At 37.0% G+C, this 28000-nt stretch overlaps 1 protein-coding gene across 3 annotated transcripts; it reads right to left on the bottom strand.

The window, feature by feature from the left end:
• Positions 1 to 8: 8 nt before the first annotated feature.
• AKAP8L (A-kinase anchoring protein 8 like) lies at positions 9 to 28000 on the bottom strand. 3 transcript variants are annotated; one of them, XM_025168488.2, is made up of 14 exons: positions 27865 to 28000; positions 23937 to 23969; positions 22013 to 22253; positions 19071 to 19527; positions 18537 to 18654; positions 18337 to 18380; positions 11559 to 11613; positions 8917 to 9025; positions 8202 to 8343; positions 7358 to 7463; positions 6523 to 6653; positions 5116 to 5211; positions 3618 to 3975; positions 9 to 2581 (listed from the first exon to the last, which is right to left on the bottom strand). In XM_025168488.2, the coding sequence occupies exons 1-13, from the start codon at positions 27875 to 27877 to the stop codon at positions 3631 to 3633; spliced, it is 1890 nt and encodes a 629-aa protein (XP_025024256.1). In that variant the 5' UTR covers positions 27878 to 28000; the 3' UTR covers positions 9 to 2581; positions 3618 to 3630. The 3 variants fall into 3 exon arrangements, with proteins under 3 accessions (XP_025024256.1, XP_087989638.1, XP_007431153.1); XM_088133512.1 differs by having other exon boundaries at positions 9 to 3975; XM_007431091.3 differs by having other exon boundaries at positions 9 to 3975; positions 22196 to 22253.

Raw genomic sequence — 28000 nt, 5'->3', positions numbered from 1 at the left:
CTCCTTTCCTCCACCTGTCAGACTTTATATATCCTCAAATTGTATTAAGGAATATTTCCAACTATCTGGACAGAGTATGTAAATGAGCAAGGGATTGTAGGGTGGGCAGGTTACTTAAATCTTCTTCCATGTGCTTCAACAGAAGAAATTCTGTCAGAAAAATGGAAATTTCTTTTAGATTCTAAGAATATGGAAACTGTAACTCCAGTTCAGAAATGTGCTTTTGAAATCTCCAGACTGTAACTTAGAAAACTGAACTCTAACATAATAATGGTTCCACAGAACAACAATTATACATAGCTTAAATAGCTGCTACATGAAAGAAAAAGGACTGAACTCAAAATCCAATGTGGAAACCAACAGCCGCAGCCAGATCCGGTACACACTTTTTTTTTTAGACTTTTTTATCCTGCCTTTATTGTTTTTTTATAAATAACTCAAGGCAGCGAACATACCTAATACTCCTTCCTCCTCCTATTTTCCCACAACAATCCTGTGAGGTGAGCTGGGCTGAGAGAGAGCAACTGGCCCAAAGTCAGCCAGCCGGCTTTCATGCCTCAGGCGGGACTAGAATTCACAATCTCCTGCTTTCTAGCCTGGAGCCTTAACCACTAGATCAAACTGGCTCTATAAATAATAGAAACAAACATTCGGGAACTTCTGAATTTCTACTTAATTAGGTAGTCATAGTTGCAGTTACACGCAATCACCTGCCTATGTAATTTGGAAGAAAGATTCAGTAATTACAGTAACATCTTATTTCAGGTAGACATATACAGATTCAAAATTTCAAAACTGTCTTAGACATTATTTGAAGCAAGGTTATATAACTGGAGTATCAAAGCATAATTTGCAGATGAGGATCTACAAAGTACAGGTAGTCTTTGACTTACGACTGTTCATTTAATGACCATTTGAAATTACGACAGTACTGAAAGAAGTGACTTTATGACTGGTCCTCGCAGTTATGACCATTGCAGCATCCCTGTGGTCATGTGATCAAAATTTGGGTGCTTGGCACTGGCATGTATTTATGATAGTTTCAGCATCCTGGGGTCTCGTGACTGCCATTTGTGACCTTCCCAAAGGGCTTCCAACAACCGTCAAAGGGGGAAGCCAGATTTGCTTAACAACAGTGGCAATTCACTTAACTGCCATGGCAAAAAAGTCCTAAAATAGGGCACGACTTACTTAATGACCGCATTGCTTAGTGACAGAAGTTCCAGTCCCAATTGTGGTTGTAAGTCGAGGACTACCTGTAACTGCTTAATTCCAAACCTCATTAATTCTTATCCAAGACTGGCTCCCATCCAGTTGTACCTTATTTCAAACACAAGGGGATTCCTCTCCAAAATTTGTCTCCCAGCTGCAGTATATTTTGTGGGGGGAGAAGGAGAGAGCAGGATCAATAGGAAGAAAACATCAGATACCAGGGAAAAGTTAGCACCCTTCATCAATGCAAATGGCCCTATACAAATGTCCTAACCCAGAGGGAGAAACTGGAGAACCAGTTTGGTATAGTGGTAAAGGTGCTGGCCAAGAAACCAGGAGACTGAGTTCTAGGCCTGCCTCCCTTAGGCATGAAAGCTGGCTGGGTGACTTTGGACGATTCATTCTCTCTCAGCCCAACCATCTCACAGGGTGGTTGTGGGAAAAATAGGAGGCAGGAGAATTAGGTATGTTCTCCGCCTTGAATTATAGATTAAAAAGATGGGATAAAAATATAACAACAACGCTGGCTTTAAAGTTATATGAAAATATAGATTTAGTTTATGTTTACCTCAATGTGTAGTAAGGCTGAATCCTAAGTATATTTATTCAGACTACAAGTAAATTTGCTTACAAATTGACTAATAGTACAAGAAAAAATGCATTTGAGCATATTCTAAAAGAAGAGTGAGTGCTATTCCCTTGGGACTTGACATGTGACTTGATAAACACTATTCAGACTGATGTAAGGAAAGTTCTCATGGCAGCTGATATCATTTTGCAAATCATACTTATACCACTGGCATGTATGTGAGTCCAAATGTTGAAAGAAGGTGGAATACTTACTCAAGTATTAGCAACCTCTGCCACTGTCAGATATTGCCAGAAAGATAGTACCCAAAAGCTGTTTGGAAACTTCCTCATTCTTTGTTCAGACCGACAGTTAATACCTTTTAAGATGCCAGCCCAGATGCATAAATACAAGTTTATACTGGAATTTCAGTACTCCCAACATTCATAAAATTTATTATTATCTACAACTTGATTGAGTACAAGACAAATCTACCATTATGAACACTTGAGTCATTATACATTAAGAATAAGCAATACACTGAAACCTTTTTCAACGTTTCAATTTTTGTCAATTCAATACATTGCTAAGATGCTTTTTACTCACAAATCTTACTTTGACATATTTCTCCACCAGCTATTTGGTGCTTGAGGGCTTAAGGAAGCAGGAGTATTATACGGCAGCAAGGCCTCCATCCCAGTGTATAATGATTCCTTCACTCACCCTTCTCTTGTCTAATGTTGCAGGCATCCAGAAAAATATGTCCAGTGAACATTTTCCAGTTCCACTGCTTGATCTCCACTACAGGAAGAAGGCATGTACATAAAGAGAAACAAGAGGATAATAAATTGAGCATGAACAAGAGTAGCAGTAGCTGTACCATTATTGCTTGGAAAGCAATTGGGGTAGCGGCAGGAGTTAAAATAAACTTATGGCATTAATGCCTGGGATTCTTAAAAAACAAAGAAACAATGAAGCAATACTATATTCCTGACAAATGCATTGGAGATGATTTGGAAGATTTAAAATGAGACAACTTGAAGACCTGCGTTGAAGGGAATATTTAATGTTTTGTAACACTCTTCATCAGTAGACCTGTGTTGGGCTACTACAGCCTTCATTTTCAGAACATCCATCTAAAATAAGCAGAAATTAAGAGATCCTCCAGATCTCAAACAGAATAATATAAATTGCATTTTAGGAAAGTGCCAGAATGCATTTATTTCTCCTTGAGGCTTTCTGCACAATCACAATCTTGCTGCTTCTATCAGAAACTTACACACGCAGTCCTAATAGTGTTTTATAACCAACTATTGCAAATGTTCCCCCTTAAATAAAAGAACTGCAAAATTATTGTGCTGACCCAAGTCTTTTTTGAATATTAAAAGTAAAAAGATAGAAGAATGCTACAATTGCATGGAAGTTATTCCAATCATGCAGAATTTAAAATCCAGAATTCTGCTACTGACATTTTCAGACAAGACTAGCTATGGAACTAAAACATTTTCAACTATATACAAAGTTAAATGGGAAAACTTAGAGGTTATTTACCCTCCCAAGGTTTTAGCATGGTATAAGCCAATTGACAAAATTTGATTTTATTTACTAAAAAAAGTATTTTTCCTAGTACAAAGCCACTTAAAAATTGTACTGCACAAAACCTAGCTAATACAATGAAAATTTGGTTAAAAAAGCTATTTTCAAAAACACTTTACAAATAAAGGCTATAACTAGGTGAAAGTGAGGTCAATGAGAACCAAAAGCCACATGCCATGTGGTATCACAAATACAGGTATGGTTTTAGAAGATTTAATGCAGAGTCTCAAAATGATTCAACCTTCTTAGCAAGTTCACTCATCAGGTGGTTCCATCTCCTCTGAAGGTACAATGTCTCGTCTTTCTTCTGTTTCTTCTTCTTCATGTTCTGGATTCTGCTCAGTAGGAAAATCTTCTTGGGATGTGGTCAAATTCCATTCTTCAATTCGTCCTTGTAGTTCTTCTCCATCACTTTTGTTTTCTGCACTTTCTTCAGCTACTGGATTTTCCTCAGAAGGATTGTCATCGCTTTTAGTTTGCTCTTCAGTTAGGTTTCCTTCACCTTCAGCTGCTCTTTCCTCAATGATCCCACTTGTTCCTGCCTCACTTTCCTCATGTTCCTCTTTCTCTTCAGGATCATCTGTGAAGGGATTCTCACCCTGCAAAACACAACACAGCATTGAGTCTTAGACATTTTTGTCAGAAATTATCAATGCCTGGCAATGTAAAAAAATATGCTTTATGCAAATATATATGGGGAAGTAACTTTAATTAATGCAATGGGAATGACACCTGAAAATAATTAAATGGCATAATTCCACTGATGGTACCATTCTGCCAATAAAACAGATGTTTAACCACTACACACATTCCAGATCTGTTCTAGGAGGTCAAGGAACTTTCTGCTGCAGATTTGGGATGCATGTTGGGTGGGAAGAAAGGAAAAGTTGGAACTCTTGAATATGTGCTTTTTGCTAGCCATGCTGTTCACTTCTTCAGAGAAGATCTGAAACTTAAATTGGGCAACAGATGACATATCATTATATGTTGTCCGAGGTCAGTGGAGCAGAATGCCTACAACCAATCACTAACTGCCATGCAGATGATTGCTGATAACTATATTCCTGATATGAATTATTTGGATGCTTATACATTTCTATTGTTTCTCTAATCATTTTGACAATCTTGCCAGCATGCTGATACTCTCCAGATCTATTTTGTGATATGGTCCTTGTGATTGAAGTTTGAACATTAAAAACAATTACTGCATAAGGATGAAAGTGGATAGATCTATTTTAGGAACCACGACATTCCAACCAAAACACATCTTGATAATGTTCTGTAGTAAAGTTTCTGAAAAGGGAGAATGTGCTGTCCATTAATGAACCAGCACACTACCTACTTTTTATTCTTAGTATGTAACATCCATTTTTTAAAAAGAAAACATATCCATTCTCACAGGAAAATGCATATAATTGAGAAACACTGAGTATACTTAAATTTAAATGTCAATAATCCTTCATTCTGCAGCTAAAAGTGAGAATGATAACTAGCAGTAAAGGAACTAGTTGCACTATCAAAACTGCAACCTGTAATAGTGAAAAAATAAAATTTGAGAAATAGAAGACTGGGAATCTGGACTTGGAAACAAAAAATGAGATACAGCGAAAAATGTAAAGAAGAAATTGAATGCATGAAGAGAAAATAAGGACAAATTTAATACAAACACCAGAAGTGTGCTGAAAAAATACAGCGCATGTAAAAGTAAGTTAGTATTAGAAAAAAAATGTTATGCTAACCTTTAGGTACCTCTCCAGTTTTTTACTGATAAGTTTATTATTAAGAATACTTCTTGCAACTACTAATGATGATTTCTTGGACTGTTCCATCATAGCCTAAAAAAGAAAACACAAAGAAATCATACATATAATTATTTATAACATGAATGTATAACTTTTTTCAATCCAAAGCCTCATTCATTTAATATTAATCATTCACTTAAAGGAAAACATGGAAAGGGAAGAGGCATATGCTGAGCTGTAACAAAAGGCAAGTACCCTGTATGTATTAATAATTAGTCATCTTTTAATTTTTAATTAGTAACCTGAATGTATCCATAATTAGTCATCTTTTTTTAATAAGTTACAGTGACCATCAGAACAAATGTATCTGGTATATATTGGCCCACTCACATAAAGATTTTATTAGTTTCAAGATAATGAGTTCAAAGAAAAGACAGAATTGCAAGCAAAGATGTCTATACATTTTATGTAATAAGAAATATACAAACTCAAAAGGATAACTGCATCTTCAATCAAAGAAATAATGAAAATATGGGATGCCGTTTGTAACTGATTATACAAATACAGTGGTACCTTGAGTTACGAATTTAATCTGTTCTGTGACTCTGGTTGCAACTCGAATTGGTCGCAACACGAGGCAAATTTTCCCATAACGTTCAATGTAATTACTGTTAATCCGTTCTGGCGTGGAGGACAGGGAGGCAGCTATTGCTTGGAGGGAGAGTCAGGGGCGTAAAAATGGCCACGGACCATGTGTCAGGGGCAGAAAATGGCTGCGGACCACGTGTCAGGGGCGTAAAAATGGCCACGGACCACGTGTCAGGGGCGTAAAAATGGCCACGGACCACGTGTCAGGGGCGGAAAAATGGCCACGGACCACGTGTCGGGGCGGAAAAATGGCCGCAGACCACGTGTCAGGGGCGGAAAAATGGCTGCGGACGTGTCAGGGGCGGAAAAATGGCTGCGGACCACGTGTCAGGGGTGGAAAAATGGCTGCGGACCACGTGTCAGGGGCGGAAAATGGCCGTGGACCACGTGCCAGGGGCGGAAAATGGCCGTGGACCACGTGTCACGGGAGGGAAAATGGCTGCGGATCCGGTTCGTAACTCGAGGTGGTTCGCAACACGAGGTAAATTTTTGGGGCCGGAGCTGGTCGTAACACGAAAAATTCGTAAGCAGAGGCATTCGTAACTCGAGGTACCACTGTACTATACTTAAGTGGAAGAGAATAATTTTATTACACAAAAATAAAAACTAAAGTATTAATATGCACACTACATTATCCAGTTATTTTGAAATGGAACAGGCAGTTTTTTATTTTATTCTGAAATGGAACAGGCAGATTACTATGAACAATTATCATATTAATTATTATTTTAGTCATGAATCCACAAATTCACATACTCTACGATTGTGGTTATGATCAAGGGATTTCAGATGTTTCTGGATGATTCCATATTGCATTGGGATGAAGAGGTCACAGGCAACACAGTGAGCAGCCTCCACCTTTTTTACAAAATGTTCCATACCTATATCTAAGGAAAAGAAAATCCACATATTACAGCCTGTAACAGAATACCCATTACCACCTAAGAAGACATCTGACTATCAAGGAACCTACAGACACTGCATCTTTCCTAGGAATTCCAGCAATCATCAGATCGATTCCAAGTAATATTGATGGAACTGAATAATAACAAAAGGTGGAAACCTATCCATACAAACTAGAAAAAGAGAGGGGGGACAGACAGCCATTTGTTAGGGCATCGTCACCTGTAAATAAAAATATTTTTCTAAAAAACATCCCTATTCTATATAAATATTTTGCTTGTAAAAACATTATTATGCATTCTTCCCAGTAAAGTAGCTATGAAAGCATGTGCATATGGAGAGAGTTTCCAAAGCTGTGTATAAGCCTGGACAAAAATGTTCATTGCCATAACAATTTCAAAAGAGATGTTTATATGCGCTCCTGTATGTTCTGAAGTGCCTCTTTAGATGGATTTACACAGCACACATACATCAGGATTATTGATGTACTAATCCAATGTCATGAATCAAGAAGTATTAGCCAGCAGAATATAGAATTTAGGACCATCATATAGAGAATAATGAAGCATTTGCTAATCAACCCTCTATGGCATCTTTATAATAATTTTACAAAAAAGGAACAAGAATATACATCACTGAAAATACATATCTGAATTTTAAGATACTTTCAGATCAAAAACATACATACCCTGTGTAAGATCTTGGTCTTTGTAAATCTGTTGTATAACTGCATTAATGTCTTCAATTGCTTTACGGCGTTCTTCTGTCTTCTTTGTTTTGTTAGCTACATATTCCTGCATTGAAGAAAACTTAAGTTAATATTGATAAAGTATAAAACCTCATACTGGTAAATTCAGAGTAATCTATGAAGGCCTTACAATCAAAATCCAATCCCAATTCCTCTCCCAATTTCTCCCAAGCTATGCATTTTCATTTCTTTCTAAGAATTAAAGACAAAGGGCAAAGCAATCATGTGTTATAGTGGAAAATGCAAGCAACAATACTTTTCTGGCATACAGGTAGTTCTCAGTTAACAACTGTAATTGGGACCAAGAACTTCGTTGCTAAGCAACATGGTCATAAAGCAAAAAAAATCATGTGACCATGTCGACTTACGATGGCAGTTCCTGTTGCAGTTGTTAAGCAAATTGCATGCAGTCATTAAGCACAACATCACGTGATTGTGACTTGCAACTTCCTGCCAGCTTCCCCATTGACTTTGCTTGTGGGAAGTCAGCAGTGAAGGTTGCCAATGGCAGCCACGTGACCACAGGATGCTGCAACTGTTGTAACTGTGCACCAGTTGCCAAGTGCCCGAATCATGATCATGTGACTGTGGGGATGCTATGATGGCCACAATTTTGAGGACTGGCCATAAGTCTCCTTGTTCAGCGCTGTCGTAACTTTGAATGGTCACTGAATGAGTAGTCGCTAAGCGAGAACCACCTGTACTTGATAATCTTCCACAGGAAAGTATCACAGGTCCATTTAGAAATATGAATAGAACGCAAGCTTAAGGAGAAAAAACCTACCTGCAGGAAGTCAGCAGTCTGCTTGGGGAGCTTGGTTCCAACAAATGTAAAATGCTCTTTATGAAATTTGCTTTCCAAATGATTGGTCATCTCATCTTCGTAGAAAGTGCGATACTTGCACAATGAACATACAAACTGAATCCTGTAAAGAAACATAAAAACAATTCTTTAATGAAGAAATCTGCTTTTTTGGGCAGAATAATCACTGGGAACTTCTCTTGACTTTAAGTAGAGAAGCTGATGTATTTTAGATAGATATGATCTATTCCAGTACAGGAAGAACTGCCAAGTGGTGTGTTTTATAAAACCATTCTGAAGTTTTATAATTGCTTTACTCTCTGTAAATCACCTGTCCCTAAACCATAATCTGGGAACTGCTGCGACTACCAGCCCTCTAATCTTAAATCCCCTTGTTTTCCCTCTACGAAATTGCTCAAGATTCCAGTAAAAAACTCAGCAGCGAGGCAGACTTATGAAGAATATTGGGGGGTTTTTTTCCCTCTATAACTTGTTTCTCTTTCATTGGTAACCCTAATTCTAACTTTTAAAAATAAGACATCAAGTCAACTTTCCCTATCTTAATAGAGGTTGGATATGTTGTTTTACAAATAAAAACATGTAAATATAGTGAAATAATCAGATCTGAAAGAGAAAAGAACATCCACCGAATCTAAGTACTAGCATAGAGTCAAGCCTTCCTAGAGAAAAGGCTTACCTTTCTACCATACGATCACGGTATCGTTTTTTTTGCCTCTCTTGAGTTTTCTTCCCAGCCTGCAATTTGCGCTTGATTTGGCTGATTTCTTCTTGAATTGTCAGAGCTCCTATATATATATATATACATATATACACATATATATATTGAAATAATATTATTTTAAAACAATATCTATGAATCCTAAATCAGTTATTTATAAGAACTTGCAAAAAGCAGATGAAAATGATATTTACTGATGCAACCTTTGGAATGATGTTCTTATTTGTTGTTACAAATCTAGGTGGGTGGCTAGGTGGGTTTAAAAACTGTGAAACTGGTTTCTTTTGGTCATAAAATGTAGCTGATGCAACATCTTAGAGACTGTTCAGTAAAGGTTGGTTAGAAGTGCTATGTTGTTCAATGTGCAGTTCAGGAGTTAGACATTACCTCACAGGGTTTAGGCTTGTCCTACCATCACCAAATTTTGGGCTCACATCCCCAGATGCCTTCAGACTATGTGTTCTATATCAAGGATGCAAAACTATTTCGTATTTATAACTATAACCTCAGTATTTGAAATTTATTAAGCCATCAAGAATTATAATTTCTGCTTGGGAGGTGGCCAAGATTTATTAATATGGAAAATGTGAATTTATATCTGATTGCAGTGGTAAATTACTAATAATACTCAGCTTGCCAGTTTAATCCCTTTTCCAAAACAAGACAAGAAAGAGGACTTTAGAGAATGTGGACAGATTTTCTGGATTGTTTTGTCTATGGTACTTATTTCCAAGCTTTTTAATTTCATATCATATATGGTCAAATAACTTTACTTGTAAATTCAGATGATATCATTTGATAATATTGAACACTGAAAAATGAATTTAGTATTGTATTTTTTCTTTGCCCATTGTTATGCTATCACTATTATTTTCTGTTTGATAAAGAAAAAAAGATGTCTATGAATTATTCAATTGCCTTTTAAAAAGAGCTTACAATCTTGCTTCCTTAGACAGGGCATATCATTATTCATGTATACTACTAACTGAAGTTTTTTTTTAAGTATAACTGTGTCTTACAAGTTCTCTCTTTACAAATTGTAGAATAAACATAAGTACTACACGCAAAAAATAACAGCTTTCTTAATAGCTTTAAGTGCAAAACTGAATTATAGTTTAAGCTTGGATACAATTCCACGTACAAGCTTTAGACAGAGGCCTTCTCCACCTGTTGTCCTCTAGTTATGCTGAGCTACTGTTCCCATGTAGTTACAGAAGTAGTTAAACATATCTAGATTGTACCACGTCAGGGAACACTAAATAAATCTGAAGACTGCACAATTTCCCTGAAAGATTTGCTGATTACATGAAGGTATCTATTCTGGTTGGCATTTTTGTGATCAATATATATGTTCCGATAATTCAATTGAAGTTACTTCCACACTGCTTTAATTACAAATTCAGTGGATTAAAATCCTAAAATATTTTACCCAATGAAAGATGACTCAGCATGCAAACACTGAGTAAGCACCGTTCTTTTAGTGGACTTACAATGTTCATTAAATGGCCATGTTAAGAACTAACAAATAGAAACATTCAAGTTTGTGCAACTGATCAGCTGAGAGTTAATTTGGAAGAAAAATCAAATTTAAGCAGAATTACTGAAGGATAAGAGAAACAGGAAGACAAATTAAGTAACAAGCTGAAATCCCTACTGAAGATTTCCAGTAGGAAATTTACTAGAAAACTAGTAAGAAACTGTATAGTTTGGAGACAGGCAAAGTCTCACTTTAATAAGATGGACCAGAATTATGAGGATGGAAAAATGCGAGGCATTCATAAGCAGGAGAGACAATTCCTATGTAGGCTTCTAATATTCTTCCCATGAAACAAGCAAGCCTATCGGTCACCTGTGTGATAACTACCTTTTTTCCAGGAAGCAGTACATTAAAAGTAATAATTTGACTTTGGTGGAAAGTTCCAAAGAGACCAAGTGAAGGAAATTTGGATTGTGCTACTTTCTACTCAAAACAGACCAACTCAGCCCACATCTTCACATATAGTTTGGAAATAGTAACTGTTATTTTTTTAAAAAAATGAATATCCAATTATACTGTTATTTGCACAATAACACACTATTTATAATTAGAATAAAGAAAATCAATTTAGTTAATTAAAGAGAATTATCTGATTATAGTGGCAGTGGGATATATTGGGCTTTAAAAGTAAAAGTAAAAGGGTATTCCCCCACCCCGGGACTTGTAAAAGGAAGGAGATTTGGAGTCTAATTAGGTACCCAATTTCTTGGACACAGATTATTGCACTGATCTTGGAAATCAAAGATTCAAAACTGAGTCTATCTCCACTAAGAAAGAATAACATTTATTCTAGGGAAATGTTAGAGTTACCATTTTCCAATCAATTTTGCAATTCTATTAACTTACCTATAAGCATTATGATCACAACAAATTTAAGTAAATAGTCAAGATGACAATTTATTTTTTTTAAACCAAGTTATGGCCTAACCTGCAAGTAAACTTGGCATAAAGATGAATGAAATGGCTCCATTTGTGGTAACGGGTATTTTAAAAGTCTGCACAATCCCAAGAAATAACCCAGTTCTTGCTAAGAGCACACAGATCTATGCATATTTACACTTGCCTTTCTCTAATTCTTCTTTTCTTTCTTCATCTTCAGCACCATCTCCCTCTCCCTCCTGAAATTATAATTAAGAACACTGAAGAATGAGGCTATCATTGCTTGTAGTCAAGGTCATAACAGATCAAGTAATCAGAAGTAATTAGCTACCAAGATAATTTATGGTGAGACAAAAATTGCTACGTGGCTGATTAATACAATAGAGTACAATTGTTTGATTATTATTAGCAATAATAAACCTTTTCTTTGCAAACAATGAATGCTGACAAATATATAATGTTCAAAGCTTCAGAATTCTGTACAATCCTTATGATTTCACATTTTAGGAAACCTTTCAAATTAATGATTATTGTGAAAACTATTTAAAATAAAAGCAATTACAATCTTAGAATTAACATTAACTTTGAATTTGGATAGGAATAAAATTAGTACAGTGGGGCAAAAAAGTATTTAGTCAGCTACCAATTGTGCAAGTTCTCCCACTTAAAAAGATGAGAGAGGCCTGTAATTTTCATCATAGGTATACCTCAACTATGAGAGACAAAATGGGGAAAAAAATCCAGAAAATCACATTGTCTGATTTGTAAAGAATTTATTTGCAAATCATGGTGGAAAATAAGTATTTGGTCAATATCAAAAGTTCATCTCAATACTTTGTTATATATCCTTTGCTGGCAAACGTTTTCTGTAAGTCTTCACAAGATTTTCACACACTGTTGCTGGTATTTTGGCCCATTCCTCCATGCAGATCTCCTCCAGAGCAGTGATGTTTTGGGGCTGTCGCTGGGCAACACGGACTTTCAACTCCCTCCAAAGGTTTTCCATGGGGTTGAGATCTGGAGACTGGCTAGGCCACTCCAGGACCTTGAAATGCTTCTTACGAAGCCACTCCTTCGTTGCCCGGGCGGTGTGTTTGGGATCATTGTCATGCTGAAAGACCCAGCCACGTTTCATCTTCAATGCCCTTGCTGATGGAAGGAGGTGTTCACTCAAAATCTCACGATACGTGGCCCCATTCATTCTTTCCTTTACACGGATCAGTCATCCTGGTCCCTTTGCAGAAAAACAGCCCCAAAGCATGATGTTTCCACCCCCATGCTTCACAGTAGGTATGGTGTTCTTTGGATGCAACTCAGCATTCTCTCTCCTCCAAACACAACGAGTTGAGTTTAGACCAAAACGTTCTACTTTGGTTTCATCTGACCATATGACATTCTCCCAATCCTCTTCTGGATCATCCAAATGCTCTCTAGCAAACTTCAGACAGGCCCGGACATGTACTGGCTTAAGCAGGGGGACACATCTGGCACTGCAGGATTTGAGTCCCTGGCAGCGTAGTGTGTTACTGATAGTAGCCTGTTACTTTGGTCCCAGCTCTCTGCAGGTGATTCACTAGGTCCCCCCGTGTGGTTCTGGGATTTTTGCTCACGTTCTTGTGATCATTTTGACCCCACAGGGTGAGATCTTGCATGGAACCCCAGATCAAGGGAGATTATCAGTGGTCTTATATGTCTTCCATTTTCTAATTATTGCTCCCACAGTCAATTTCTTCATAGCAAGCTGCTTGCCTATTGCAGATTCAGTCTTCCCAGCCTGGTGCAGGTCTACAATTTTGTTTCTGGTGTCCTTCAACAGCTCTTTGGTCTTGGCCATAGTAGAGTTTGGAGTGTGACTGTTTGAGGTTGTGGACAGGTGTCTTTTATACTGATAACAAGGTCAAACAGGTACCATTACTACAGGTAATGAGTGGAGGACAGAGGAGCCTCTTAAAGAAGTAGTTACAGGTCTGTGAGAGCCAGACATCTTGCTTGTTTGTAGGTGACCAAATACTTCTTTTCCACCATGATTTGCAAATAAATTCTTTAAAAATCACACAATGTGATTTTCTGGATTTTTCCCCCCATTTTGTCTCTCATAGTTGAGGTATACCTATGATGAAAATTACAGGCCTCTCTCATCTTTTTAAGTGGGAGAACTTGCACAATTGGTGGCTGACTAAATACTTTTTTGCCCCACTGTATATGCAATCTAATTTTGTTTGATCTGAAATCTGTGCAGTTTCAGATAAATCAATCTCTATGTTGAGGAACCTCTTAGATGTATGCAGACTCCAGTGTATGATGGAAAAATGGAAGTGTGCCAAGTGGTCTTTCCCTGTTGATGTACCCCACACAATTCTGGATCTGACAGATACCTATGTTAATAGTATCACAGAGTCTTATGCACATATGATAGAGTTTGCAACGCTGATACCACAAAGTGTAAACAGATTTACACAATTGAGGCTCAAATGAACTGATTATACACTTATAAGACTCCATGATACCCAATGTATGAACATCAGAGCGAAGAGCAGGGGCAGCTGACTTAATCCTCATCATCTACTATGCACAGAACTCAATATAATGAGAGGCCTAGGGTGAGCTTGCCCCTCTATTTGAGCATAAACACAAATTAGCAATGCTTTTCCTTTTCACTCTAGGCCAGTGTTTCTCAACCTTGGCAACTTTAAGATATGTGGAGTTCAACTCCCAGAATTCCCCAGCCAGGGGCATGCTGGCTGGGGAATTCAGGGAGTTGAAGTCCACATATCTTAAAGTTGCCAAGGTTGAGAAACACTGCTATAGGCTGATGCTATCAGGAAAATGTAGCCTATACTAATGCCCACATGATCACAGCAAAAATATGGATGACTAATGCCTCCTTCCCTATTATTCTATTTGAATACTCAGTTCTTCACTATGTATTTTAACTAGCTAATAACAGTGTAATCCTTCAATGTATTTTTTCATTTCCCAAGTCAATCATTAAGTTGAGAAGCACTATTATGAGGATACCTAATATAGCAATACTATAAACTGAATACATAAAATGACAAAATCTATTATTTTATGCCTTTCCTTCAAACCTACTAAGCGGGCCCTTGCCACTGCTACTTCCAAAGAGAACAAATCTTCACAACAGTGTTATTACAATCAGAGCAATCCAAATGTATTATATGTGTTTACATGATCCAGCTACCCAATTTTGTACGATGCCTTGCTCAAACTGTACTGAGTACTTCAGACTGCTGGTTTTCTGTAACCGTGTATTTTAGTAATAGTATGTATTTTGTTTTGGCACTTTACAGAACTCTTGGCCCATTATTTATTCCATTTTCCATCTAAAATGAGTCCTAGATGTAGGAAAAAGAGATTCATATAAGCTAAAACATTAGGCTAGATAACAAACACATTATGCCATAATGTGTATTATTTTGTTTTGGTTTAACATTTAGTGCAAACCCAGTGAATAATGGTTATTCAGCAAACCATGGTTAAACAAACCATGATAACATGATATGTAAACCCAGCTTTTGAGTGAATACCTCCAAAGAAGAAGAGCTGATTGCATACCTTCTTAGATTACATTTCAAGAGACTGCCAATGGATTGAGTCATGATCAGCATACTTGATTAAGTATCACTACTTAAGGAAGCAAACCTACCAACCAACCTTTGGAAGTTGACATGCTTGGTAGCTGACCTGACCAGAGGACTGCAAGAACTACTCATAAAAGGCTGCCACCTCTGTTCAAGTCACCAACCCATTTTCTTCACATTTTTTAATTAAGAAAAATATCAAGGCAATCAAATTGCCAAGTATTCCTATTTAGCACAGACCAGTAAAGTCTTAAGGGCCATTACTGTGGGTGCCAGCAAGATTTTTATAGTGTAATAGTCATATTTCTAAATATTTTTGGTAGCTGGATTTGACTATAAGCCTAATTTTTCCCTCAGAACTGCTCAATTTCATTGTATCACAGCTCAGTTTCCAGCTGTGTCTTCAGGATGGTCCTACATCCTGGAAAAGTATTTTTGAGACTTCATCCTATCTGCCTGGAGATTTGTTATTAACAAATTGTAGCCTCCAACTGTTTATTTCTTATCCCTATATTGTACAGAAAGTTAGAGAGGAAGAGAGCATATACAGTGGGGCAAAAAAGTATTTAGTCAGCCACCAATTGTGCAAGTTCTCCCACTTACAAAGATGAGAGAGGCCTGTAATTTTCATCATAGGTATACCTCAACTATGAGAGACAAAATGAGAAAAAAAATCCAGAAAATCACATTGTCTGATTTTTAAAGAATTTATTTGCAAATCATGGTGGAAAAGAAGTATTTGGTCACCTACAAACAAGCAAGATGTCTGGCTCTCACAGACCTGTAACTACTTCTTTAAGAGGCTCCTCTGTCCTCCACTCGTTACCTGTAGTAATGGCACCTGTTTGACCTTGTTATCAGTATAGAAGACACCTGTCCACAACCTCAAACAGTCACACTCCAAACTCCACTGTGGCCAAGACCAAAGAGCTGTTGAAGGACACCAGAAACAAAATTGTAGACCTGCACCAGGCTGGGAAGACTGAATCTGCAATAGGCAAGCAGCTTGGTGTGAGGAAATCAACTGTGGGAGCAATAATTAGAAAATGGAAGACATACAAGACCACTGATAATCTCCCTTGATCTGGGGTTCCATGCAAGATCTCACCCTGTGGGGTCAAAATGATCACAAGAACGGTGAGCAAAAATCCCAGAACCACACGGGGGGACCTAGTGAATCACCTGCAGAGAGCTGGGACCAAAGTAACAGGCTACTATCAGTAACACACTACGCTGCCAGGGACTCAAATCCTGCAGTGCCAGATGTGTCCCCCTGCTTAAGCCAGTACATGTCCGGGCCTGTCTGAAGTTTGCTAGAGAGCATTTGGATGATCCAGAAGAGGATTGGGAGAATGTCATATGGTCAGATGAAACCAAAGTAGAACGTTTTGGTCTAAACTCAACTCGTTGTGTTTGGAGGAGAGAGAATGCTGAGTTGCATCCAAAGAACACCATACCTACTGTGAAGCATGGGGGTGGAAACATCATGCTTTGGGGCTGTTTTTCTGCAAAGGGACCAGGATGACTGATCCGTGTAAAGGAAAGAATGAATGGGGCCACGTATCGTGAGATTTTGAGTGAACACCTCCTTCCATCAGCAAGGGCATTGAAGATGAAACGTGGCTGGGTCTTTCAGCATGACAATGATCCCAAACACACCGCCCGGGCAACGAAGGAGTGGCTTCGTAAGAAGCATTTCAAGGTCCTGGAGTGGCCTAGCCAGTCTCCAGATCTCAACCCCATGGAAAACCTTTGGAGGGAGTTGAAAGTCCGTGTTGCCCAGCGACAGCCCCAAAACATCACTGCTCTGGAGGAGATCTGCATGGAGGAATGGGCCAAAATACCAGCAACAGTGTGTGAAAATCTTGTGAAGACTTACAGAAAACGTTTGACCTCTGTCATTGCCAGCAAAGGATATATAACAAAGTATTGAGATGAACCTTTGATATTGACCAAATACTTATTTTCCACCATGATTTGCAAATAAATTCTTTACAAATCAGACAATGTGATTTTCTGGATTTTTTCCCCCATTTTGTCTCTCATAGTTGAGGTATACCTATGATGAAAATTACAGGCCTCTCATCTTTTTAAGTGGGAGAACTTGCACAATTGGTGGCTGACTAAATACGTTTTTGCCCCACTGTATATATATGCGCTATCTATCTCCATCTATATTTAACCACATTTTGGATGGAGCAAAATCTAATAAAGAAGATCAGACCCAAATCCTATTTATATCTGTGCCCTTTTGGAGCTCCTCTCATGTTTTCAGTTTTGGCATTCTTGCTAGAATATCTTTGGGGTCCAGAGGAGATTGTATTTTGCAAATCCATTTGAAGGGAATTCAGATAAAAAGTAGCTTTAGATACTTACAATGAGCCCAATTTCTCACCTTCTGTTGTCTTGGTTTTTTTGCAACTGTGATCTCATTCACAGATTAGCTGAGGTGCAGAGCACCAATTATATCCAGGCCTCAGCAATATCTTCTCCCACCCAACATCATCAAACAGACCTCTGCTTACCTCTACTCTGAGTCTTAGTGTGTCAATTTTTCTAGCCATTTCATGCAAAGTGCTGCTAGGTGTTTGCAACTGCAATCTGACTCTGAGCACCCACCAAGCTTCACTTAGTTTATTTGCTCCCAACCATAGTTACTAAGCATGCTTTATTTTACCTACACTTAACTCATTAGCTTTATATGATTAGCCTGAATTTACTGATTATGGTTTATGAGCAAAGAATTGTACATTAATTCCTCAAAGCAATTTTATGTACACATTTATTCTAAAGGACCAAAGAATACACAAAATAGCTCATCAAAGCTATTCTTCCATAGATCAGGTCAATAAAGATTTAACCAATATTTCTCTTTTGCAATCACCTCTTTGGTTTTATGAATCTTTATATGAGTACAATGCAAAAATAATTTTTCAATTGGTTATCTGAGATTCTATACAGTTCAGAAACCTAACAAGTTGTAGTAGCTACCACAATAAATCTGACTGAAAAACTGGGGAAAATATCATAGTTATACCAGTTATAGCATTGCAGAGTCCAACCTAAGTATAGTACAACTGCTCCCTTAGAAAGTATATTTCATATATATCCCACTGTAAAGATGGAGAATATTTTGTTTCCAGCTGAGGCACTAACGTGTCTTGAACCAGCTTTGTCCTGTAAGCATTCCTTTGCAACTGCCCTAGCCTCTGCTCTTTGTTCTTTGTCCAACAAAAGAAGGAGCAATACATAATTCATCTCTATACAGGGTTAGCATGCCAAAGCATCCTTTCCAACCCTTGTTTCTATTGTATCAAATGAGAATGATAATCTTTGTAGTAAGACTAAATTCAAACTCACATTTTTAGAACCCTTCTCAGCAGCTTCTCCTTCAGGCCCTTCTTCTAAAAAGAGCAGCATATCAGGTGACTATGCATAATACAAAATAGCTGAAACATTTAGTCAAAAAGAGTGTTTTTTATATTGTCACACTAAATATGCAATGAAAATAAGACAGGATTATTTCTCAGTCTAGGCAGACCTTAGCGGTAAGCTCTTACCATTATCAGAGTCTGAGTTATCTGAGTTATCTGTTTTTGCTGCTTTGCTATCAGGTTCATCAGAACTGTTAGCTTGTTTACGTTTATTAGCAACTGGCTCGTTCTTTATCCTTTTCTTCTATGGAGAGAAACATAGAAGTAAATTTAGCCTAATGTAAAATCTAGCTATTTTCTTATTATCAATCAAATATATATATTGAGACATATGCTTGTTATACTCAAATTACCTCAAATAGCTAAAAACATGCCCAGGTCTTAACTTGGCCTATTTCATACAAAACTTCTTAGTCAATCCCAAGGACTTTTCTCCAAGATTACTAAGATCCAGTGGTTCATATAAGGGATGCAATGAGAGTTTCCAGGAATAGTTGTTGTTTTTTTTTTAAAGTAAACATCTGAAACAAGGAACCTGTTTCTAATAATTAAAAAATAACTCACTTAACAGATACCTTTCCATTCTGTTCTTGATAGTATTTGACACTGGGCATTGCTGAAGAGCAGAAAACAAATGGAGAAGACTGCATAGGTACTTACTTTAAAATCTGCATCCCACATTTTCCAATTTCTCCTCATTCGCTGTTTCATGCTGCCTCCTCCAAAGCGCATATTGCCAGAGAAACCTCGCATTCCCTGGAACATGTTGTAATCAGGGAATAGTTTGTGGGAAAAAAGGGACGGTGGTCTATTGGGGCCATGGCCCCGTCCTCCCATTGGTACTGGTGGGTCATTCCATTGTCCACCCATGCGCCCATATGAAGGTGCCATGGGTCTGTTATTTCTCCCATCTCGGGCCCAGTTTTGACCTCGGTGGCCAAAGTTGTCACGTGCTCTGTTGTGGTACTGGTCCCTGCGGTTCCCATAGGAGCTGTCATAGTGACCTTCATAGGCATTGTCGCTTTCATGTTTGGCCTCACTGTAATCGTAGCCGGATCTGTACAGATCACGGTCACTCAGTGCAGACCTTGAGTCATAGGACTCATATGTATCATACCTGCAAGAGTTGCAGAGCAAGCAAAGAATCTAGTCAGTAGCATACAGAGCACCATATTAAAGAGTCTGCCAAGAAATGGCAGTAGAAGCAGGTTATATTAAAAATAAAAATGAAAACAGTCAAGAATTGTTCTATATTCAGTAAAATCATTAAAAGCTCAACTCATCATGAGGCTTTCCCATTGTGCACTACAGTAGTGAATAAATAGTCTAATACATCTAAAGGCTGAATAAAATAATAATTCTGTTTAACCTCAATAAATCATAATAATAATCTGACCATTTACAAATATGCTTTCAGCTGGGAGAGTCATGCAAATCATTGTATTTTATCTATTCCTGATTCATTCACCAATTTCTATTCATATTTGACTATGCTAAGCAAATAAAATCCATGGGAATAACTTTACAAAATAAGTTTCTACCAATTTATTCTATGTTGTCAAGCAATTTTTGAAAGAAACAAAAATCATTAGCTATATAAAATGAAACACTTCATACATGACACCTGGCCAGTAATCACTTCAATGTAGAAAAAAAATAGAATATCTAAGAAAATAATCTATGCTTCTTATAATGAGTGGCTAAGACAAATAATCTAACTTGAATATTTTTCTCTGTAGGAAACAGCTTAGAGCTACCACTATTTCATGATAGCATTCCAAAAGTTGCAAAGATTCAAGTTACATTTATTACATTTAAAAGTGTCTGCATAGTCATCCAAATGTGATGACGTATTTAAAGCTAGGCCCCTTTTATTTCTGTAGCATGTTGTTTTGACTGCTACAGCAGGCCAAAACAAAGTCACGCTGTGCTAAATAAACCAGCACTGGACACAAGCACACAAATTGTGTTTGGTATCGAGGATCTGAAAGCAAGGATATGGAAAGGAAACAATGGCTGAGGAGGAGACGTTAAAAGCTAACTCAGAATAAAAAACATAGTTTTTAAAAACATGAAGGCAAAGTGAATTGGACCATCTACCAATCTTACAATCCTCATACCAATGTACAGCATAGTACAGCTCACCACTGCAATTGTGCTTTCTGTGATGTTTTCTTGGAAATTTAGTTCAAGTGTTTAGCCCCAGTGTACCTTAGCACACTAAGGTCAAATAAAAGTGCCCACCCTGCATGATAAAACTGAAATTTGGGAGATGCTGAGAAAGAAATCTCACTGATTTAAGTGTGCACAAAACTGCTACTTTAGCCATTCTCAATAACTTGGATAAGTTATCTGTTGATATTAAACTTTATGCTTAGAAACCATTCTAGCCCATAAGGAATGAGTCGTAAAAACAGCAATACCTATTAGAGTATGGCATAGCTATCTGCAACAGCTCCTTTTCTCAAGGTAAGAGACATTATTTGAATGAATAGAAAGATGATAATGTATCACAAAAAATATATTTCATGCCAATTAAACTGCAAATGATTTTGTAATCTCCTGAATATATTTTTATAGCAATGAAAAATTGTTAGGTGGAACAATATAGTTAATTATTCAGTAGCATTTTGAGAATAAAAATTACATTAAATGGCTCCACAAAACCATAAGTTAGTTTGGGAAGCTAGTACTGTATATGTCAATGTATGTCAATACAACAGGAAGACAACACAAAATATTATGTCTAATTCAGTCACTATATTTCAACTACAATGCTTTTATTCAACAAAGGAATGTGAAATTAAGAAAAAGTTGGAATACAGTAATCTTCTGACAGCCCTTAAGTATTAGTAGCTCCAAATATAAATAGTATGTACTTCCTATTTAGACCTAATACTGATCCAACCTCTAGATGTATTATCTAAAATGCAGAAGGAAGCCTTAAATATAATAATTCTACAGTGTAAAATATCAAGTGTTTGAAGAATATTTTTTAATTATTAAATTTCAGATCTAAATACAAAGTAATTTATTTTAATCTATTTAATGACTTTAATATGCAGGTATTTCAAAAGCAAAAACAAAGCAAAAATGTAAATCTTCTAAATGTATGCATTTGCTTTAAGTTAATGTATACATGTGCATTAAATTAACAATGACAGTACATTAAGGGGAGATTCTATAAAATTTTCTCTTTATCCCTTTTTAATTCCAACTGAAGCAAAATCCAGAGAAATTTAAGTGCTCTGCCTAATGGATGCGCCATTATTTTCAATGGGATGTAGAAGTGCACTCTATGGATAGGTCACTATTTTCAGAAGCTGGTCAAAGGCACTCAAACCTGCATTTATTTCAGAACATTGTATTACAATTCAACTACCATATTTTCCTTACTCAAAGACATGTTCAAGCACTTTACTTTCAAAATTCAATTAGAAATACAAACTTAGCTAATTCTGTATTTCCCAGAAGTTTTCTGTATGTAGTAGGGAGCAATGTTTAGGCAACAGCACAAGATTAGATCAACATGCCTTTCAGAAGCAGAAACTAGCCTGTTCTATAACTATTACTGAACCTTACAACTTTGTCTCTACACTCACCTGTCTCCACCTGAGCCATAATGTCCTCCTTGCATCGTTTCAGTTTCTAGATGAGATACCATATCTAAGCGCTGGTTAAAATTTGAAATTACATCATCAGCGCTGGTGCCAGTGGATGCGTTAAAGTTCATGTCTGCATTTGAATTAGGCATTTCCCAAGAGTTTGAAGTGGCCATACCATACCCATAATTGCCAGAGTTATCCTGACCGTATCCATATCCATAATTATAGTCTTCATAACCTGAAATGAGAAGCAGTTACTGAGTTTTCTATTTAGATGTTTAGAATGCTATGCACGCGCAATATAAGATTGGCAGCACCAAGAATATTCTCTCTCCCCACTGTACAGTGGCTACAGTTAGCAAAAATAAATAAATTTCTGTATCTAATTCCAATATAACACATAAAAATTAAAACATCTTATTTCTGTAACAGCAGTATATGATACATATCCTGATAAACTTTCATTTCTATATCTAAAACTTATGTTGCAGCTGTATTATCCCACCTATAATACTTCAATCCCATTAGTAGATCAATTTTGGGAAAAGGCCATAGGATATAAAAACAGAAATAACTTTGTTATTTCCAGTCTATTCAGTTTGCTAGGAAGCTGCCTACAACAAAACATTTATTGCTTCATGCAATAATACTACCCAATGTTTGGAAATAGAAATCTGCAATGGAACTGTAGTTTAGAAGACTGATAAACCTTTTCTTCACTGAAAAAGGAAATATTCCATGAAAAGTACTCAGGTCTTGCCCATTCAAAAATTATGAATTAACATAACAGAATTGCATAACTGGGCAAATACACAGGGGTACCCTCCTAAGTCATGGAAAAGAATATACATTGTGGAAGAAAAGAATGAACAATACCTATTTCAGCTTAATTTAGTATTGTAAGCAAAAAAACACAAATTAAGAATTAAAAGTAAAGAAAAATATTTACAAGAAGAAACAAACGTATTTAACAGAACTAACTTCCAAGGAGTTAATTAAGGAAGGCTACTTCTTGAGTACAGACAAAAATATATATTTACATATTTATGTATAGTGTAACTCAGGTTAACATGAATACTTCATGCAACTGAAGTCTATGAAAGCAAACATATTTCTTTTGCTATTTTTGCTGCAAAAGCCTTATGCAGCTTAATCTCTGAAAACCATTGAAATAAGGTTATTCCAGTTAGGGAATGAGATTTCAGTCACTTGATTGAAGAATATTCTGCATTTGTTCTGAAGTTCAATTTCATTTAAAATGGTACTTATAACCCTCAAACAAACAGGAGACCTAAATCATCAGTATATTTTCCACATGACTGAAGTGCTCCATTGGCATTGTATTGTTTCTCAAAGATGCAGAGGATGATATGATCTGAAATCTTTATCATACAATTATTCAGTTTATATATTTGAAACTACGTCCTACTGTGTTTCATGAGGTTAATTGACAAGTATGCATAAGACTGATGTGAAAATGTGAATTTCTATGGATCCATGAAGTCTATGGGGTTTTGTTCTACCTTATATATTTAGAGAAGTGCTAGGCAAAAAAGCCAGATTAGGTGAAATCCTACAATATTTTAAAACTTGTTGAAATAATTAGGATACATTTGGGTAACTACGCATGGAATTATAAATATAATAAAATCTTGCTATTATAGCTCATAGGGGGTACCTAAATTCAATATGAAGGTCAAAGATTAGCTACAGCTAAGCACTGGCAGCAATTTTACTAATTTACAAGAAAAGGTGCTGTTATATAAACTTGGATTTAATAGTAAATGAAAAAGACAATATTAGAAAGATCATACACTGAATTAATAAAGAATGTGACATTTTGGTATTCTTTTCTGGTTAAATAAGTGTGATTGAGTTATCTATAAAACAAATATTAACATTCCATTAAAACTGTACTTACCTCTATTTGTTCCAGAATTCCAATTTCCATAACCTAGAAAGAAATGATCAAACAAGTATTTGTCAAAATGATCCGGACTGGTGTTTGTATATAAGTTGGTATGTGCTCCACACTATATGCCACATTGCAGTTAGCAATCATTTGTAACTCTTCCTCTGCACTTTTAATTTCACCTATGGGTTTCTCTCTGCTAAAGTCTTAAGTTTGTGAATATTTTTCATATTCTACAATACAGTGAAATCTATGCATATGTAAACTGGAATTAACCAACCTATGGCCCACATTCAGCTGTTGGAATACCACCATACACCTTCTTTTCTAGATTTTACTGTTGAAATATGATGGCATAATCTAATGTTGGAAATTTGAGTCAATACACTAATATATGTTCTCAAATCAGAAGAATATGAACGGTAGTTTTTAAATAAATAAATAAATATTCTGAAAATATAGGCAGAATTGCTTAGCATTCTGAAAGCGATTACTAGAAACAAATATATATAAACCTTACATCTGTTCTTGCCTGAATACTGGTAGTAATATATAGAAACATTATCAAACAAATACAGTATGAATCAATCTGAAATATAGTGTGAGGCTATATGACATTGTCACAGTATCCATTTCACAGCATGCTGATAAAAAGTCAACAATAAAAGAAAACGTATAATGTATTTTTATGCACCAATTATATATTTATATTACTTCCCACCAATAGTTATTTAACAATAAAAAGGAGGAGCAAGATAATTCTTTTCACGGGAGTACCACCATTACTGTAACATACAAAAGCAGGTCACTAAATGATTGTCTGCCCATGTGAGAATATTTAAATCTTATTATCCCTTTCTATCTTTATTCAGGACTACATATTACCAACTGTTGGTTATTTAAGGAAACATCTAAATATGATTTCTAAATATGCCTACCAAATTTATCCTATATAAGTTGTGAGGAACAATATCATTTCTATAAACTGTAATCCCATAAATTAAATGTATTTTTTTATATTGCGATTGTAATTTAGTTTTAATTAATTTTATAATTGTTTGCAGCACAAAGTCACTTGTTTGAGATGGGCAGCCATACAAATTGAATAAATAAATAAATAAACCCATCATCCATTAACCACCATTAATCCCCAATAAATCATAGCTATATATTACACTACTCCAAACTTAAAATGAAGGAAAAACTGATTACATAAATACAGTTTCCAGCAATGGTGAAGAAAAGTTAAACTATATATATTTTTGCTATCATATTTGAGCTGATTCTAAGATTATTTGCAGATAATTGAACACAGGATTATAACTTCAAATATGTAAATGTGTTCCTTTTAAATGAGAAAATTAAAAGTAATCTAATTGTAAATAATAAGTTCCAATTCGATGTTACCTAGATACCTGTTTTTCAAGTGCTATCCTAGTAGAAGGAAAAAAATAGAAATGACATTCTGAAAATGATTTGTGTAGTTAACAGAAGTCTGTTACCAGAATAGCCCCATACACTCATCGTATTATAGCACCTTGAATCTTATGCTGTTCTCCAGGCAATCAATGAAAAGATCAACACGTGACATGAGGAAGAATGGGAATGTGTTATCTCATCCTGGCCCTTCCCCCTGACATACTGATCTGACTGCCCAAGACTGCAAAAAACTTTTTTTGTGCAAAATTTGCTCTCTTCTGAAAGATTATACCTACATTCAGCCAAAGGCAATTAGATTCTCACAATGGACACAGAAAACTGCAGATCTGCAGCACATATCATCAGACGTAAGACTCATGGTAACCACATGAACTCGACACAGTATAGTAGTTCTCTTGGCAACAAAAGGAAGTGGTATGTTGTTGCCTTTTTCTGGGATATTTTTTCAATTTCCCAGACTGCCTTATAGCCCTGGGATTTCCTGGAACTCATCATTCAAATACTAAACAAGTCCAATCATATATAGCTTTCTTCTGTAGCTGACAGACTGTCATTACCCCATTTTTTTTTCTTTCTGAACATCCAAAGATAGCTTATGTACAATGTAAAATACACACAACTGTTTTTCTCCAACTTTTAGATTTTTATTCACAAAAAAACTTAATACAGATTTTCAGTAAATAAAACCACTTCTTAAAAAAGCACTTCCATCACACCAAAGGATAATACATTCCATTACTTTCCCAAGTTTCCCATTTTTCTGTTGGACAAAGAATCCTGGACTCTTTCTCCTTTTTCTGTTTAACCACTGATTTCTCATCCTATTTAAAAGACACTAATATCATAGTCTCAAGAAATTTATGGATGCTAAGCAATTTGATTATTTCCTCATACAATCCAAAACCTTTAGTGCAAGGTGAAGAATCGTTCAGGGAACTGCAGAAATTCAAAACAAAACAAAACCAGTTTACAAAATAAAACCTCAGATATATTATGAAGAGATATAATTTAGCTGACACATAAGAAATAAAACTTCTAAATGTCTGAATACAGAGTTTTTAACACCTAGTAATTGTTAATGGACATAGTACTTGTAATATGTCCCCCATTAATCTTCATCTGCATAACCACCCTATCTTCCATCTGTTTCCCCCCACTGCCTCATCCCTATGTATTAAAATATTTTATCAGTTAAGTCACCCTGCACATCTGATTAAGTGAGTTACAGCTCATGAAAGCTTATGCCTTATAGTAAAAATTTGCTAGCCTTAACAGGTACTATCAGACTCTACCTCATTTGCAGAATCTTAAGAAAAAACCCCTTTACTTGAGAACAAAGTAGTGTAGACAGAACTACACAGAGGTACTACACTGAAGTACCCGAAATCAAAAGTGGCACTAGGGTTAGGAAAATTACTTACATGGCTTCTTAACATATGTGCAGACGGAAGTTTATCACAGCTACGGCACCAAATGTTGAGCAATTATAAAGAAGGTAAGTACTTAATCAAGCACACATGATCAGACTTTGGAGCACGAATGCTAAAGAAGATTCTATGCACACTCTGGCAATGATCACATTGAAGGTGCCTCCTCATTTTTGGGAAGAATATTTAGCTGAACATAACACAGACCTCACCAAAGTATTACAGAAAGAAATGCTGCACCATATGTACGCAGACGCAGACAACTTCCAAGAAAACCACAAAGAAGCCTTACCTCGCACCCTGCTTTGAAAAAGAAGTCTAATAGTTTCTGATTCTGAAGGGCGAGCAAGGCAACATGCCCAGCAGACGTGTCTTTGTCCTACAGTATACTGCAATTGCACATTACTGAAATATAAAATTCCTGTTTGACAGACAGACCCCATCTAAATCCGAAAATGGAACCATGCTAACGGCTACGGTTTCACGGTTGCAAAGCGACCCCAGCTTTTTTTTAAAGGAAACCACTGCCGAAGTGGGTTTTGCGTACAGTGTCCTCTCTCGTACCCACTCCTATTATAACCACTCGCAAGGACGGGACGGGAGGGGGGAGGTGTATGCGTGTATACAAAAGATGCCAAGCTCCCTTTCTCGCACGCCGGCAGCACAGGGGATCAATGCTGCTCTTCGTTTCTCGCGCTTCCACAAATGGGGGGGGGGCGCGGCGGCTGTGTTGGACAGGCAGGCTGAGCTCCAATGACCAGAAAGAGGACGACGTACCCCACGACCCTCCTCCGAAGGGCCAAAGCCCCCGCCCGTCTCTCTATTTCACGAGAACGATGAACGAATGACGCTTGGCAGACACTTCCGCCTTGAGCCACGGACGGTGGCGAGGAGCTCGAGCTAGCAATGCCTGAAAGCGGGGGAGGGGGTGCCAGCGCTCGTGACCCCACCCCCGGAATGTTGCCATGGGCTGGGCCTAGCCCTCCTCTTAGTCCACTCCGGCAAAGCCGAGGCCGCCCCCTCCCCCAACCGCCCTGCTCGAGAGCCCGTCTTCTCGCCCACTCCTTCACCTGAATAGCTCATGATGGCGTTGGCGGTCCCAGTACTTCCCAACGCCGCTTCTTCCCACCCGTTACCTCCTGCGCCAGACGGCAACCGTAGCTTGTTAACCCCGCCTCCCGACACTGTTAGCCGTGGTCACTTTCC

Source organism: Python bivittatus, unplaced genomic scaffold (assembly GCF_059951505.1).
Source record: "Python bivittatus isolate LINGU-HERP-01145 unplaced genomic scaffold, Pbiv_v1 ctg000080_np1212, whole genome shotgun sequence".
In the NCBI taxonomy this organism is placed as follows: Eukaryota; Metazoa; Chordata; class Lepidosauria; order Squamata; family Pythonidae; genus Python; species Python bivittatus.
Note: the sequence above shows the minus strand (reverse complement) of the source record. Positions and strands in the feature narration are given on the sequence as shown.